Here is a 17,561-nt window from a genome sequence, read left to right on the forward strand (position 1 = left end):
TCTCTGTGGTTTCTATTGAGAAATCCGCACATAGTCTTATCAAGCTTCCTTTGTATGTGATGGATCGCTTTTCTCTTGCTGCTTTCAGGATTCTCTTTATCTTTGATGTTTGATAATCTGATTATTAAGTGTCTTGGTTTAGGCCTATTCATATCCATTCTGTTTGGGGTATGCTGTGCTTCTTGGATCTGTAACTTTATGTCTTTCATAAGAGATGGGAAATTTTCATTGATTATTTCCTCTATTATTGCTTCTGCCCCTTTTCCCTTCTCTTCTCCTTCTGGGACACCCATGACATGTACATTCTTTCTTTTCATTTTGTCCTTAAGTTCCTGGAGACATTGCTCATATTTTTCCATTCTTTTCTCTATCTGTTCTTTTGTGTGTAGTCTTTCAGATGCCTTGTTCTCCATTCCTGAGAGTTTTCTTCTGCCTCTTGAGATTTGCTGTTGTATGTTCCCATTTGTCTTTGATCTCTTGTGTTGTGCCCTTCATTTCCATAGATTCTGTCAGTTGTTTTTTCGAACTTTCAATTTCCACCTTATGTACGCCCAGTGTTTTCATTATATGGTTCATCTCTTTTGCCATATCTTCCCTAAACTTTTTGAATTGACTTAGTTTAAATTCCTGTATCTCAGCTGAAGTGTATGTTTGTTCCTTTGACTGGGCCATAACTTCATTTTTCTTAGTGTAGGTTGTAGTTTTCTGTTGTCTAGTCATGGTTTCCTTCATTACCCCAATCAGGTTTTCCCAGACCAAAACAGTTTTCCCAGACTGGTCCCAGAAGGAAGAACTATTCAGTATCCAGTTTCCCTGAGGGTATGTCTTAGAAAATTGGCACACCCTGTTTGGCCTCAGGTCACTGTGCTTTTCTGCCCAGCAGATGGTGCCTCTCAGCCTGCAACTCCAGACTGGTGTAAGGATGTATGGCCTGTGGCTGTTTTCCCCCAGGTTCTGGGGTCTGGTTCTGAATGGAAGGTAGGTACTAGAGCTGGGACCCACCTCTTTCCTCTTAGGGAAAATAGACCCCCTACGGAGAGGTCATTAGCATTTCAATGGTCTCTCTCTGCCTGTGCTATCTCCACCCTTATCTGGGTCAGAGCATTGGGAACTGAAAATGGCTGAGGCTTTCTCTACTGAGCCGAAACGGGACAGAAAGCCCCCCTCAGGGCCAGTCCGTGACCACCCTCCAGCTCTCCAAATTCAGTCGTCACCCAAAGCCTCTGTTTGCTTGTTGGCGATTCGTAGCTTGTATTGAGCAGTCCATGTTTGTTAATTAAAACCCCAGTTGGAGCTCAGCTGAGCTGTATTCACTTGCTCAGAGAGAGCTGCTCTCCAGCACAGCAAGGGTTTGCAGTTCCGGCTGTTGGGGGAGGGCTCTCCTGGCTTGGATCTGCAGTTTTTACTTACAGATTTTATGCTGCTATCTCAGGAATTCCTCCCAATTCAGGTTGGTGTATGATGAGTGGACGGTCACGTTTGTCCCCTCCCCCCGCCAGTTATTCCAGATTATTTACTAGTTGTTCCTGGTTGTTTATTAGTTGTTCCAGGGTGACTAACTAGCTTCCACTCCTCTCTATGCTGCCATCTTAGTGTGCCTCAACTCACTGATTTTTAGTAAAAAAATTTTTTTTCAGAGAAGTTTAATGTTGATAATGTACATTAATTATTTTATTATTATCCCATGAGTTTTCAAGTGTTATGAGTTTTCAAGTGTTATGCTGTCACTCGTTTCCCACTCTGTCCAACTCTCTCCTCCCCATTCATGTAAACCCAACACCCCTGTCTTCATTCCAGTTTCAGAACAGTAGTGAAAGAAATTGACAATGTTGATAAGATATAACTGTGTATTGGTTTTGCTCCACTAAAAACTGAATACTTTGAAAAGTTTATCCATCCCATTTGTTTAACAAGTATGTTCAGAACCGGAACTGTTGTTCCAAAGACTCCAAAGTAAATAGGAAAGTACTACTGGCTTGAACACTTCCTTCTTGCAATAAATCTGAGTTCAAAGAAGCTACAGAATTGAGATGTGCTTTTTATGTGCAATTCAAATCAACAAATATTTATTGTTAAAAATTCATTTACTTTTCCCTTCTCAATACAATAGGTTCATTATACAAGAGGGAGTTTAACCCCAAACACTAAACAATTTCCAATTGAGGTTATCAGAGGTTATCCACAAGGCTGACGTGTTGGAGAAATCTCTGGTCTGGATCTGTGGTTTTACTTCCCTGTGTTGCTTTTTCTTTACACTAGCCCCCAACATCCAAAGAACAGCATTATAAAACAGAAAGAACATTGGACTCAGAGGTTTTCCCCATCCAGTTCACCCATTTGGCGGCTACACTAATCCACATTTCCTAAGGCCTCATCTGTTGGCAGCAATTATCTAGGTCCCACAGACTACCTTTACATTGGACTGACCACGTCTGGCTTACATTATAATGGAGATGGTGAGAAGTCTCTCACATGAGGCAGAAACTCCTAGGATAGTAGATAATGCCTGGATGTATATGCGATTGTCACCCATACATCCAGATCCACCCGTTGCTCAAAGACAAGTAGTATTTTTATATGTCTATGCAGATATCTATATTGAGGTTCCTAGGGGTTGCTTGGCTGGTTAGAGAAGGCCAGGGATTGTGTAGCAAAAACATTCAGAGGAATTTTGAATGGAGGAAGTGCCATGGAAAGTCAAGCAGCAGAGACATCTCAGGGAAGGTGATTCGTGTGAGAAGCTGTGGAGAAGTGGTGTTCAAGGTTAAGTTACTGATGCAAGCTATAGCTCCAGGGTTTAAGGTTTCCTGCAACCTACCTTGGAGCTTCTAAGGATCTGTGGAGTTCTGGTTAAGAGCTGTTACTGTGGCACCAGCCCACACAGACAGAAAGTGAGCGTGGTAGAGATCAGGTAAGGCAGAAAGGAGAGCAGAGGAAGGGAAGGTAGTTCTCTTCTTCAAACAGAAGGGAAGCCTGAAGGAATGGATCTGGGGAGGCTGGCAAACACAGGGAGAGTGGCTCAGAGGACAGGAGGTCTCCATGGAAGACTTGGGAAGGACATTAGGCCGTGATCCTAAAAAGGCCCAGGTATCACTCATCTGACTGCTGGCTTCAGCATACGTCTCACCAACTCCCACATGGGGCTGAGGATTTCCTTCTTAAAAAAATTTTCATTGGAAAATAGATTTCATTCATCTGGGAAAAAGAAAACCATCACCAGGTTGTTCAAATACCATCTATGTTAATAATATTCCATTTTTTCTTCTTTTCCTTGGTTGAAAGTGAGAGTTGATTCTTAGGTTGATAGAACTCTTTCACCCTCACAATGAGCCTGCAGGAAGTCATTATCCACATTTTACAAAGGAGCGGAGGCTTTGCACTGTTTAGGGGCTTGTCTAGTGCCCTCAGTCCATGGGGGATAAATGCATAACTCAAGCCCACTGTTCCAGTTTGCTAATGCTGCAGAATGCAAAACACCAGAGATGGATTGGCTTTTATAAAACGGGGGTTTATTTCACTACACAATTACAGTCTTAAGGCCACAAAGCGTCCAAGGTAACACATCAGCAATCGGGTACCCTCACCGGAGGATGGCCAATGGCCTCCGGAAAACCTCTGTTAGCTAGGAAGGCAGCTGGCAACTGCTCCAAAGCTCCAGCCTCAAAACGGCTTTCTCCCAGGACGTTCCTCTCTAGCAAGCTTGCTCCTCTTCAAAACATCACTCCCAGCTGCACTCTCTTTCCTCTCTCTGAGTCAGCTCATTTATATAGCTCCACCGATCAAGGCCCACCCTGAATGGGTGGGGCCAAGCCTCCATGGGAACATCTCATCAGAATCATCTCCCACAGCTGGGTGGGGCACATTCCAAGCAAATCCAACCAGCACCAAAAACGTTTGCCTCACACAAGACCACAAAGATAATGGCATTTGGGGGACACAATACACTCAAACCGGCACACCCACCATACTACTTCCACCATACCCTCTACTTGTTTCTTGGTCACACAGACCCTACCTTTTGGTGCTTAGGCTTTCACTCATTGCCAAGGCTCACATTCATCACTGCCTGACAAGAACCACTGCTCTGAACCTTGACCGTTGTGCAAACAGTTGGAAGGCAAGAAGATGCATGCAGTTAGGAGCCCTTCTGGTGGTGACCCACCTGAGGCTCAGGCACTAGAAATGTGTCACTCTCACAAGTGGTGCCCTCTTGTTACCCCAGAGCAAGAAGCAGGAGCACTGTACTCCCTTCCCCTCTGTAAGGAAGAGCAACTAATCTATTCAATACCAGGGAACTCTGGAAAGATGCCAAGGTACTCTGAGCACAGAACTGATGGTGGCCGGAGCAGAAATTCAGCTCCAATAGGAAAAAAAATGGCATGTGTAGAGACCCAAAGAGCTGGTCCTGGGGAGCCTCAAGCACATAGAAAACAAGAAGCCATAAATGAGCGAGACAGCTAAAACTCCCTTGATATAGGACTTATCATGTCACGATCCAAAGTCTCCTCAGGAGGGGACCAGCCTTGTTCACACCAGAGCATCCGGGGGAACTGTGCATACCATTCTTGGCCAGGAGAAGACTCTGGATGGAAGGCAGGAGACTTCCTGAGCAGAGGATGGCTCCTAAGTAGATTACTAAGTGCTCATTTCAGGGGCAATGGGGAGCAGAGCAGAGAAAGTGACATCATCTTGGGAGATGAGGATCCCGCATCAGGGAGGGTGATGAAGCTGACTTTGTGAGAGTGGTAAGAGGCTCATACCCCACAAAGGGAACCTCAGGGCACCTCCAGATCACCAGGCCTTTGGACTACCAGGGCTTGTCCGTTGCTTGTTTGTGGCAAGGGGCTTTCTTTTCTTTTAATGAGACTTGTGTTTGCAAGGGGAGAGTTGGGACCATCTTACAGGGCTGTCCGGTGAAGAAACTTTCCCAAGCCTACCCATGATTTCGGTTTTAGCTAAAATGCTCATGCACAAGATCCGTTGGCTCTAGGGTTATGCTATGATCCAGTTTTCTCCAGGTGAAATCCTAAACCTTATATTCCTCCTGATAGATCCATGAACAGGCAGAATTAGTGTGAGGGTTGCCTGAAAAACCTTGCGAACCTCCGATGGTTCCCAAGTCTCTGTGTTTGGGGGAACTTAGTAAAGGGTGGAGCTTCCCGAGAACTTGTGTATAACTTGAACTTCTGCCAATGATTTACTTCCCCCGGTGTTGTTTACGTGGACGATTAGGTGGCAATTTATCAGAGAGCACAGCAGGAAAAACTTGTCTTCATTTCTGAGACCTTCAGTACTGGCTGACTGCACATTCTTGGTGTAAAAGGTAAGCTCTGATTCATAGTGTTTTTAATTTTTTTTAGCAAGAGTTATGTGGATTGTGAAAAGACCACTCAAGAACTGAGATCCCTGCTCTTCTGCAATGAGCTAGAGCTAGAGCTAGAGCTAGTGGGAGGCATTAGAGGTAACGGTTCATAGACGGAGCTTTGATCAAACTTAGGTTCAGGCAGTTTTGAATCATGGCTCTGCTACTTGCTAACTGTGTGACCTTGGCAAGTTATCTAACTCTCTAACCTTCAGTTTGCGCATCTCTAAAAAAAGGAGATTAAGAGTATTCATTTTATACAGGATTTATGTGCTAAGTTCATCAAGTGTTTCCCCAGGGCCTGGAGCACAGTAAATAAAGGGTGGCGAGTATGTTTTAAAACCCTTGCTGATAATGAGGGATTTAAAGCTGAAAGCATTAGACATATTTGGCTAGATTGGAAACATTCCGTCCACTCTTCTCTGTTGGGACCATTAGGATTTCCTCTTTGGGAAGAAGTTGTGGCTGAGCCTCTGGGAATTGATGGATGCACTAGAAACACCCATGTTTTGCTATTTCAACAGTGTCATCTCCACAACCTTTACAGTTGTCTAGAAAAAGAGGAACTAGGAGTGGAGTGAGAACAGACATTCTCTTCCAAGGTTGAAAAAGGTGTTTTCAGGTAACATGTGAAAGACAATTAAGACAAAATGAGTAAGGGAGAGGAGACAAGGGGTCCCAGATTTCTAGAGCTTTAGAAGTAGAGGATCTCCTAAAAGGAGCATCTTTTTGGTGTAATGTATTATTCCCACCCTTAGAGATGCACATGAAATGCTGCAGTTTATTACACCAAGTCCAAGTGTGCTCATATCCCTGCAGCTCCTTCTCCATTTTCTTTGGTTTTGAGGAACAGGTTAGTGTTTTAGAAACCACTGGTCTAGGAGTAAGGATCACTGGGTCTCTCACTCAGAGCACCTCCGTTTTCCCACTTTACAAAAGGAAGGGGTTGCACCAGCTGCTCTGCTGAGGGTTTATAGGTTTACTCTGCGAATGTCAGTTGAGAACAACTGCCAGCCAAGAGGAAGCAATCACTGGCCAGGCCTGCTGTCTGTCTTCATCCAAATAGACTAGCTGCTGATTATGCCATGCTCCAAGGATCCTGGAAATGGCTTGGCATGTGATAACTGAGCCTAATTTGTATTTCATATTTTTAAAATGTGTATTTACTTATGGTTATACAATAGTACACAAGTAAATTTTTGTAACTAATAAAAAGGAGTATGTAGAGGAAAAATTAAAGTCTCCTTCATCCTTTTGCTGCCCCAAATTTTACTTCCCTATCCAGTGGTAATTATTGATAATAGTTTGGAGTGTGTCTTTCTAGATCTTTTTCAATGCTTTCCAAACAATTGTATGTACATATAAACTGTGTGGTTAAAAAAAAGCATAAATGGGCTCATATTACTCTACAAGCTACATCTATTACTAAACAGTACATCTTGCTAATCATTTCATGCTGTTATGTATAGCCTTCATTCATTCTAATTGCTGCAGAGCATTCAATAGTATGGCTATACCATTTGTTCAACAGTTGTCTTTATTTCCTCAAAATTATAAAAGCATACTCCTAAATTTTCTTCCAATACTTTTATGTGGTTTTTTTTGTTTGTTTGTTTAGCCCTTTCATCAACCTTATTTTGGTGTGTCTTATGAGAAAGGGATCTAATTTAATTTTCTCTCCAAATCGAGAGCCAATTATTCCATCATTTGGTGAATACTCCTTTTACTGCCCACTCATTTAAAATGCCAGCTTTATCATACCTTCATCATACACTAAATTCCCATATAAAGGTATGTGGGTCTATTTTTGGATTCTTCTTTTTTTTTATTCCATCTGTCCATTGATTTTAATGTTGGTCCTCCATATTTCTTCCTATTGATTTTTTAATGCAATTTTATTGAGATATTATCACATAACATACAAAGTGTACAATCAGTGGTTCACAGTATCATCATATAGTTGTGCTTTCACCACCACAGTCAAACTTTGAACACTTTCATTACTCCAAAAAATAAAATGAAAATTAAAAAAAAAAATCCAAAACATCCCATTCCCCTTCCATTGATTTTTTATCACCCCTTCAATATTTTCTCTTCTTTGCCTATTTTCTTTTTGAGATGACTTTTAGAATCAACTTAAATTTCATAAAAATTCTAATGAAATTTTGACTGGACTTGCATTGAAATTTTAAAGAGTCAGAAATTGGTGATGATTAGAGGCACAGACTTTGAAGCCAGACTGACTGGGTTTGCAACTTGGCCTCACCATTTGGTAGTTGAAACCTTGGATAAATGGCTTGACATCTCTGTGCCTCAGTTAATTCATCTCTAAAATGGGATGATAACAGTACCTATCTCATAGGGTTAGGGTTAAATGGGTTAAATTGTTGAAAATGCTTAGTGCTGTGCTTGACACAGCACTATACAAATATTTACAATAATTTTGTATTTATTTAGAGGAGGATTTATTTTTCTTATTCAGTTTATTCCTAAGCATTTGCAGCTATTGTGATATAAGTTTTTATTGCCTATGGCATATCCTCACTGGTTATTGTTGATGTGTAGAAAAGCAGTTGATCCTGGTATGTTGATGCTCTCTTTGCATCAACATACATGCATTTTTGGTTACTTTTCTTCTATTAGTTTTTCAATAAACTGTTTTGAATTCACTGAGTAGGCAATAACATTTTCTGCAACTAGTGATACTTTTGCCTCTTCCTTTATAATATTCATAGTTGAAATTCCTTTGTCTTGTTTCATTGCATTGCTTAGAATCATTAGAACAATGTTGAATAGTAACAGTGATAATGGACATCCACACCATGTTCTTGACTTTAACAGGCAAGGTTCAAATGTTTCAATTAGGTACGCTGATTGCCATCTATGCTGTTGGCACTGTTATCAGCTTAAGACACTTTCTCGTACTTTTAAAAATAAAGTTTGGGTGTCAAATGTGATCACTTTTTGGCATCTATTGAGCCAAAATGATCAACTGGCTTTTCTTCTTTAGTCTGTTAAAAAAATGCATTCCATTAATAGTTATCCTATTAATCAATTAATTAATTTTCTACGTCAGCCCATTCTTGAATTCCTAGGATAAACTCCAATTGGTTATGATGCATTTTTCTTTTTGATAGTGCTGGACTTGATTTTATTACATTTTATTTAGGATTTTTTCATCCATGATATTGGTGTATCATTTTCTTTTCTTGTGTGCTATCTTTATCAGGTTTTGTGAATATTATTTTTCAATTAATTGCATTGATTCAGAGGAGCAGACTGAGTGAGAAAAGTGGACATGCTGAAGGAGCTCCAGCTCTCCCTGTCCGTCTTCCTGCTGCTTGTCTGTGGCTTTCTCTACCAGCTGACCCTGAAGTCCAGCTGCCTCTTCTCCTGCCTGCCTCCCTACAAGTCCCAGCAGGGGCCAGAAGACCTCCTGAGCCACCAGCGCAGCATCGTGTTCCTGGAGACCTCGGAAAGAATGGAGCCACCCCCACTTGTGTCCTGTGCTGTGGAGTCTGCTGCCAGGATTTATCCTGAGCGGCCCGTGGTGTTCTTTATGAAGGGTCTCAACAGTTCCACACAGCTGTCCCCAAACTCCACGCACCCCGCCTTCTCTCTCCTCTCAGCAATAGACAACGTTTTCCTCTTCCCTTTGGATATGAAAAGGCTGCTGGAAGACACACCATTGTTTGAGTGGTACACTCAAGTAAGTACTGAGGGACTCTTAGAATGACAGTGTTGGGAGGGACCACAGAAATTGATCCAACCTACTCATTTTATTCATTTTATAGATGGAAAAACAAATGTAAGGGACTTAGCGTCAGAAAAGGGACTAGAGGGCAGGCCCTTTGACTCCTGTCTTGGCCTCTTTCTGCCATGTTGCGTCCCGATTCAAACAAACGGGAGAGACTTAAGTTATGCTTATTTTTGACCTTTTGCTTCCAGTCTTATTTCTTTTAGGATCTAGGTTAGTTTTTGAGACTGTTCTTGATTGAGTGAGTTTCTACATTTTTTCTGGGTGAACAGACTACCTGTTTTTCACTGATAGTTTTAAATCCACCTATGTGAAACTTTTTTCCACCTGAGGGGGAAAACCAGGAAATATTTAACTTGAAAATGATGTGTATAGAAAATTCATGAAGGAGCAGGTGAAGCTCTGCTTAAGATTGGTTTTTATTAAGATATGAAAAAGAAACTCCTGGAGTTCTTAGGAATTTCATACTCTTTATCCTAGAAGCATAACATAATAAGGAAAAAAAATGTTTCAACTAAATATCACACTCACAGAGGGCCCACAGGTAATGCTTAAGGAAATTATAGTACAACTACACAATTATTCCATTATGCAGGTTTTAGATGTGACATGAAGACTACAATACAATAAGGAAGCAAAAAAATCTTATGTTTTAATTTAATTATGAGTTATAATGATTTCAGCTATGCAAAAACTGACACACATCTACATGGGAAAAAAGATTGAAGACAATATGCAACACATGATAATAGTAGATGTTTTAGTATGATTGGATTAGGGATGAATTTAGTGATGAGAATGTTAATTTTATAAATAAAATGATTTTAAAAAACAAAAAGTAATTTAAAAGTTGACATCAAAATAATACTATTTGGATATCACAAAAAGTTTTATCTAAATTCTAATCATAGGTTAGAGCAACAGTTGGCAAACTTTCTCTCTGTAAAGGGCCAGAGAGAAAATATTTTAGCTTTGTAGGCCAAGAGGCAAAACTGAGGATATTATGTAGGTACTTGAATTAGTCTCCTAGAGCTGCCATAACAAATTACCACAATCTTGGTGACTTAAAACAACAGAAATCTATTCTCTCCCAGTTTTGAAGTCCAGAAGTCAAAAGTCAGTTTCACCGGGCAGAAAAGGAAGTGTCTTCCTCCTGACTTTCCCAGGGAGAATTCCTTGTGTCTTCCAGCTTTTGGTGGCTGCTGCCGCCATCACTGCCATCACTCCAATATCTGCCCCGGTCTCCACATCCTCTTCTCTCTATGTGTGACATTTTCCTCTGCCTCTAGCTTATAAGCACACTTGTGATGGCATTTAGGGCCCACCCAGATAATCCAAGATTATCATCCCCCCATCTCAAGACCCTTAATTTAATCACATCTTTAAAGACCTTTTTCTCATGTAAAGTAACATTTACAGGTTCCAGGGATTAGGACCTAATATCTCTGGGTGGCCAATATTCATCATACTTCAGTATTTATATAGAAAGAGAGAAAACTCCTGCGTCACCCAACCTCATCTGCCTTTGGATCCGGTGGGCTGTCCAGGTGGCAGGCGTAATTTGCCCTAGTTGCATCCAGTTGCTGTCAGCTGGAGACACTTTCTGAACTGAGCGATATGCCTGTAGGGGAGGCTAGAAGGCTAGGTGTGTGTGGGGGGGGAGTCAGCCTCTGTAGTCAGTTTCACTCACTGCCCCAGTCACTCCCCAGATCCCAGCAAACCCTCGTCTCAAATTGGTAGGAGGCAAAGTGAGTCACTGGATTGGGATTCTACCATAAGGTCCCTGGCAATTGCCAACTAGCAAGGTCCCCAAAATGTAGGTGGCAACCAGCATGGCCCTGGGCAGCAGCAGATCCCTGGCCAGGGAGGCAGGCGCTGGGAGTGGAAGGGGGGCTGGGTGGAGGGGGACACTCCCGACTGGTTCCCACGGTTCACAGTGTTAGCGTGCTAGAGTGGGGCTCCACACTGCACACAAACAGGCAGCACCTGGTAGTGCACCTTGGTTTCCCCACCCCTGGGCTAGAGCAATATTACCTAAATTGTGCTTTGGTCTTTGGAAAAAGAAATCACTAATCAAATTAGTTCCAGAGATGCTACATTCTACCTCCTTTTCTCACAGACATAATCACACACATGAGAATATTAAAAGCTCTGTTAGTCTCAAACTAAAGGAACTTTAACTTAGTTTAATCAAGCATTTCCCAACCTTATTTGAAAATGGAATGCTCTTTCAGAGTAAAATACATATATATTCCCTGGGAGCTGATGTTCCATGGAGCACTGGAACTGGATCTCAATTGCTGGATCTCAACTGCTGGGTTTTAGGGGCAACCCAGTGGACCCCGGGATGCAGAGCCCTTAAGTGTCTCCCCCGTCTGAGCCTGCATGGTATTACACCTACATTATCACACCCCGAGACCTCTGGGCACTGTGCTGTGGCCTGTTCAGCCTCCAGTTAGGCACCACAGGATGGTGGGGGGCCATTGTCCTCCATGGAAGAATCCAATGTGCCATCACCTACTGGTGACCACTGGGCAAGTGTAACCCTTGAAGGTGCCCCAGGATAAGTAATGTGGTGCTAGGGCAACTTGTCTCTGAGCGGCCAGAACTCCAAGCTCCTTTCTCTCCCCATACTCACCCCTTTTGGAGCTCTTGTGTTAGTCCACTGCCCACGTCAAGACAGACTTTCTCCTCCTCAGGTTCAGTGCAGCTTTTGATAATTAATAACCCAATGGCTCTGGGACCATTCACTAATAATCATCAATTTACCTAACAATCAAATTTACTTATTCTACCAAAACACTGTTTCTTTTCATTGAGTGGGTCTCTGGAGCCAGACTCCCTGGGTTCACACTTGGCCTATGCCTCTCTGACTTGGGACAAATTACTGAACTTCCTGGTTCTGGGTTTTCACCTGAAAAATAAGAATACTACTACTACTTATCTCTAAGGATCTGTGTAGATTATAAAGAGGTTGGAACAGTTATTGACAAATGTTATCTATTATTATTTGTGAGGGTTGCAGCAATTGTATAGAAAGTGGTAATTTTTATCAATTGTGATGATTTCTGCAAAGTCTTAGTTGACTTGCTTTCATTTGGCTTTACAGTAGAATTTTGGAGAATGTTTATTTTGTGAAAAGTTAAGGGTGGCTGCTTAATCTTTTAATCAATATAGTTAACTTCAGCAAAATATATTTTATTTTCTGTATTCATAATTTTGGCATTTCATATAGGAACACTGCCATTTGCAATGATTTACTTTTATTCTAAAAGAATAAAAGGTACACACATGTTGAAGAATGACACAGCATTTGCAGTCATCTTTGGCTGCTCTCTCTCCCACCCCACAGCCCGTACATCAGCAAATCCTAGCCAGCGCTATCTTCAACACGTACCCAGGATCTGACCACTTCTCTCACCTCCGCTGTTACCACCTGATCCAAACCACCATCATCTCTTGCCTAGATTATTTCAACAGCATCCTAACCTGCCTCTTTGCTTCTGCCCTTTCCACCCCCCCACCCCCAGTGTGTTTTCCATACAGTAGCCAGAGTGACCCTAATTCAGATTCCATCGCTCCTTTCTCTCAAGTCTTCCAAATAATTTCAGTCCTTATACCTGCCTACCTGCGTGATCTGCCCTCCCTCCCCACGCCCACATATCTCTGATCTTATCTCCTGACCCTCTCCTTTCAGTACTCTGCTGCAGCCACACCGTCTCCTTCCTGTTCCTGTACATGCCAAGTGTGCTCGTGTCTCAGAGCCCCTGCACTTGATGGTCCCTCTCCCCAGAACCCTCTTCTCCCAGTGTCTGCATGGTTCACCCACCCCACTTCATTCACGTCTCTGTCCAAGTGGCCTTTGCTGGATCCCTATGTAAGACAGCACTCCACCCTGGCCCTGTCATGGCCCTCTCACCCAGCTTTTTAGAAAGCGTAATTGATAGAGCTTGGCAGAGTAAGTAGGCCCTCAACAAATATTATGAAAGGAATTAATAAACAAAAAAAGGCATGCATGCCAGCATTTTAAGAGTCCTTACCAGTTTCTGAAATTGCCTACAAGTTTGTTATTTGATTGCTCCTATGGTTTTCTAGTTTATTTTTTTCTTGATCATCTTTTAACATGCTTAGGACTTAAATTTTTTTTTTTTATTCTTCCTTCACAATTATGTATTTACACAATTTTGTTAATGTACATCTATGTTGAAGAATGACACATACTGTTCATTATGAAATGCTTTTTGGATATCTTCTTTATCTTTCCACTGCTTTAATTTCTTTCCTTTTTAAATAATTTCATGAAATCTTCAAAAGCTGCTTAAATCTTCCCTTCAACACTGATTGCTTAAACTTTTCACTTGTAGTCGACTTTGGGGACAGAGCTAAGTCTGGTAAATTTGGAAAATAAGGCTTTTGGCAAATAGGTTTTGGGGGTGCTGGCCCATTTCCCATACACGCCCATTTCCCATACACCCCCATTCCTCATCCTGAACCTCCACCCCTAACTCCTCCCACCCCACCATCCCCACCATCCCCTCCCGGGGCTGATCTGTACCTGCTCCTGCAGATCAACATCACTGCAGAGAGACACTGGCTCCATGTCAGCTCGGATGCATCTCGCCTGGCCATCATCTGGAAATACGGCGGCATCTACATGGACACTGACGTCATCTCCATCAAGCCCATCCCTGAGAAGAACTTTCTGGCCGCACAGGCCTCTAAGCACTCTAGTAATGGGGTGTTTGGGTTCCTCCCTCACCACCCCTTCCTGTGGGCGTGCATGGAAAACTTTGTTGAACACTACAATTCAGCCATTTGGGGCAACCAGGGCCCCGGTTTGATGACGAGGGTGTTGAAGGTGTGGTGCAAACTCAGAGACTTCCAGGAGGTGAGTGACCTGAGGTGTCAGAACTTGTCCTTCCTACACCCCCAGAGATTTTACCCCATCTCCTACCCAGAGTGGAGGCGCTACTACAAGGTCTGGGACACAGAGCCAAGCTTCAACAACTCCTACGCGCTGCATTTGTGGAATTACATGAACCGGGAGAGGAAGGCTGTGGTTAGAGGAAGCAATACGCTGGTGGAAAACCTCTACCGCAAGCACTGTCCCAGGACTTACAGCGACCTCATTAAGGGCCCCAAGTGGTCAGTGACTGGGGAGCCGGGTCCGGGCAACAACTAGGGCCGATGCTGGGTTGCTGCTGCTATAGCACAGAACTGGACGCTTTTTGGAGTGCCACACTGCCACCGTATCTCCACTATCCCAAGGTGGTGGGGGTTTACTTATATTTGTTAGGATTACGTTTCTCCACCTGTAATAGAAAAATCCCAAAGAACAGTGGTTTATAAAAGAAGCTTATTCTCTCACATGTAAAAGAATATGAATAGCACTCCTGCATATATATATAGTTTTTAAAAAAAACAAAAATGGAATTTTATGATACATTTTACTATGCAGATTGTTCTTCATTTTAACAATGTGTATGTCTTGGGAGCTTTTTTTTCATTAGCACACTTAGATTTTCTCCATTCTTTAAAATGGCTGCATAGTGTTTCACTGTAGGATATATCATTATCTATTTATTCAATACCCAATTAGTGGATATTTAGGTTGATTCTAATTTTAATAGTACACATAATGCTATGGTAAAAATCCTGCTTCCCATATTTTTGATGATTTAAAATCTTGGTATGTGCTGGGAAATTGTTTTTCAAAAAGGCTTTCTGAAATTGCCCATTTTCCCATCCCTCAGCATTATTAAAACTCTAGTTTTCGCCAGTATGATAGTTTTAAAAATATATCTACTTTTCATTTGTGTTTTGTTGAGGCTGAGTATTCCACATATTTAATTGATAATGTATTTTTTCTTATTCTGTGAATTGTCTCGTCCTGTCTTTTGCCCATTTTGCTATTGGATTATTTTTCTATTATTGATTTGTAGACATTCCTTGTCTTTGTGTCTAAAGGGCACAAAGACTTTAGTACTATGTTGCTATTTTTTCAATCTGTCCTTTGTCTTTTAACCTAATTTATTATGTTTGCCCATATACAAATTTTAAAAATGTTACGCAATCCAACCTCTCATTTTTTTTTTTTGTTCATGTCTTTTGGGTTTCTTGTTATGCTTCCAGGCACTTCCAGAAGGTGGTGGGGTAGGGGGCAGTTTGCACCCTCCCCCTCTTCAAGTGATCAAGATTCAACTGCCCAACCCATGGGAATTGCCAGGTCCCTAAGGTCTCAGGTGCACTCTCTAAGCTAAGTTAACATGCTGTTCTTGGTGATGTTGGGGGCAGAGATTCTTAACTTGGGGGTCTGTGTATAGATTTCTGGAGTCTGTGAACTTACAACTTTCTTTTTACTAACTGTTAATTTAAATTTATCATTTTCCTCAATTTTGAAAAACTGCAGTAGTATCAGCAGTACCTGTGACTTTGTCATTATTTAAAATCACAAGTATTGTTATAGCACTTTAAGGTTGCAGATATCTTGAAATATTGTTTATACTCACTTTTAGGTCACATGCTAGATCTTGCTATTTAATGCATTAATAAAGAAGTAAAAATATTACTATATCACAAATTTGTTATTAATGTTTTGATAGCCATATTTTCAATATATTGACATTCTCTATAATCACTTAAAAACATTTTAAAACATTCTGAGAAGGGGTCATAGGTTTTACCAAACTGCCAATAGGCATAAAACCAAACTGGGCAAAAAAAGGCAAGAGTCCCTGGCAGGAAGTCACTGGGGCAGTTTGTTCCAGATCCCGTTCCTATCTCAAAGAACCAGTGAGTGGCCAAGGTGACTCCCAGCAGCCAGCTGGCCACACCTTAGGTTTGTTTCTAGACTCAGAGATTAGGTCCTGGTTAGACTTATTCTGGCTGTGCATTTTCATTTTGCAGAAGAGACCTTTTCCCTGAGAAAGGAGGTTTCTTCTGCAAGTGCACTGACTTCCTTCAAGGTGATCTTTTCAGGTAACTGTTTAGAGTGTTGTCTCTACCCAAGGAAGAGGTTCCCTCTTTGCTCCAGCCAATTCTTAACATGTGAGAATACAGGCCTTTTGTTGCCAGATCCTCAGATTTTTCAAGAGAAACTAGCTGTTTTAGTTTCCTTGGCTGCTCAAGCAAATACCATGCAATGGGTTGGCTTAAACTAAAGACATTTATTGACTCACAGTTTTGAGGCTAGGAGAAATCCAGATCAAGGCATCATCAAGGTGTTGCTTTCTTCCGGAAGTCTGGAGTTCTGGGGCTGGCTGCCGGTGATCCTTGGTTCTTGGCTCCTCTGTCACATGGCTGTGCACACAGCAGCTTCTCCTAGTCAATCCCTTCTTTTCCAGGGTCTGTTGAATTTCATCTTCTTACTTCCTGTGGCTTTCTGTCTGTCTGAATTTCATTCCCACTAGCAACCCAAATTTTAATGTAAAGTCCCCTGTCTGACTGTATGCATGTCTACCTATACATCAACACTGTGGAAATATAACAATGCAGCTCTGACTTAAAAATCACCAGTGGCCAGCATCCCAAATTTGGGAGAGCCTGTCCTGTACCCCTTAGATGCCCTGGGTTTCTCTTCAGGAAACTGGGATCTCAGGCAGGCTTCATTTGGCAGCAGAGGGCACTCCTGTTGTGCTCAATCTGCTGTCCTGACCAATCAGCACTTCCTGACACATCCCTAGGAGTAGGAAGGAAACCAGCTGTGACATGTACAAGCTGGGCAAGAGGGTGGATGTCTGGCACTGGGCTGAGGGACTACAGGGCAAGTTGGGAACTGCAGATGCTTCTGCCCTCCTGCCTGACAGTTATGACCCAGTTGTTCAGGGTGACAGAAATGTCCCCTGGACTAGCTGCTTGGGTTAGCCTTCTTTGGCCTGTTTCTGGATCATGGACTATCCCCCTGGTAACTGCCAAATCTTATGTGTGCTAGGGTGTGGCAGCAGAGAATCATAGCATCTCTCTAATCCTTCCTTCCCAGCACTGTCTAAATGATCTTGTCCCTTCTGAGCTCTTAGTATCCCTGGCACCTAGAACAGACCTTGGTACATAGTTGGCACTCAATAACTCTTCATTGTATTATACATTGGATTAATGAGATGGCCCAGTAAAGGAAGGCTGTGAGGGATGCCATGCATGCAAGTCTTGCTCAGCTGAAGATGGAGGCTTTGGCTTTTGGCATTACTGACAAGGTGGACTTGGGTGCATAACAAGTCCACTTTCTTAAAATAGCCCTGCAAAGAAGGTATTTACAGATGAAGAAATTGAGGCTGGTGGAAATAACACACACACACATACACACACACACACTCAGAGAACTACCTTGTGCAAACCTCAGATATACAGTGGGCAGAGAGCTGAGAAGAAAATGCCCCAAGCACCCACAGATTTCACATTTGACTGAACTCAGGGGGAACACTCCACTAACTTCCAGGCTCCAGGTTC

General features: G+C 42.2%; 1 protein-coding gene across 1 annotated transcript; it reads left to right on the top strand.

Moving 5' to 3' along the window:
- The first annotated feature begins 8,660 nt into the window (after positions 1-8,660).
- On the top strand, positions 8,661-14,301 carry A4GNT (alpha-1,4-N-acetylglucosaminyltransferase). The gene is made up of 2 exons (XM_037825150.1): positions 8,661-9,071; positions 13,687-14,301. The coding sequence occupies exons 1-2, from the start codon at positions 8,661-8,663 to the stop codon at positions 14,299-14,301; spliced, it is 1,026 nt and encodes a 341-aa protein (XP_037681078.1).
- Positions 14,302-17,561: the final 3,260 nt, after the last annotated feature.

This window comes from Choloepus didactylus, chromosome 1, assembly GCF_015220235.1.
Source record: "Choloepus didactylus isolate mChoDid1 chromosome 1, mChoDid1.pri, whole genome shotgun sequence".
Lineage (NCBI taxonomy): Eukaryota > Metazoa > Chordata > Mammalia > Pilosa > Megalonychidae > Choloepus > Choloepus didactylus.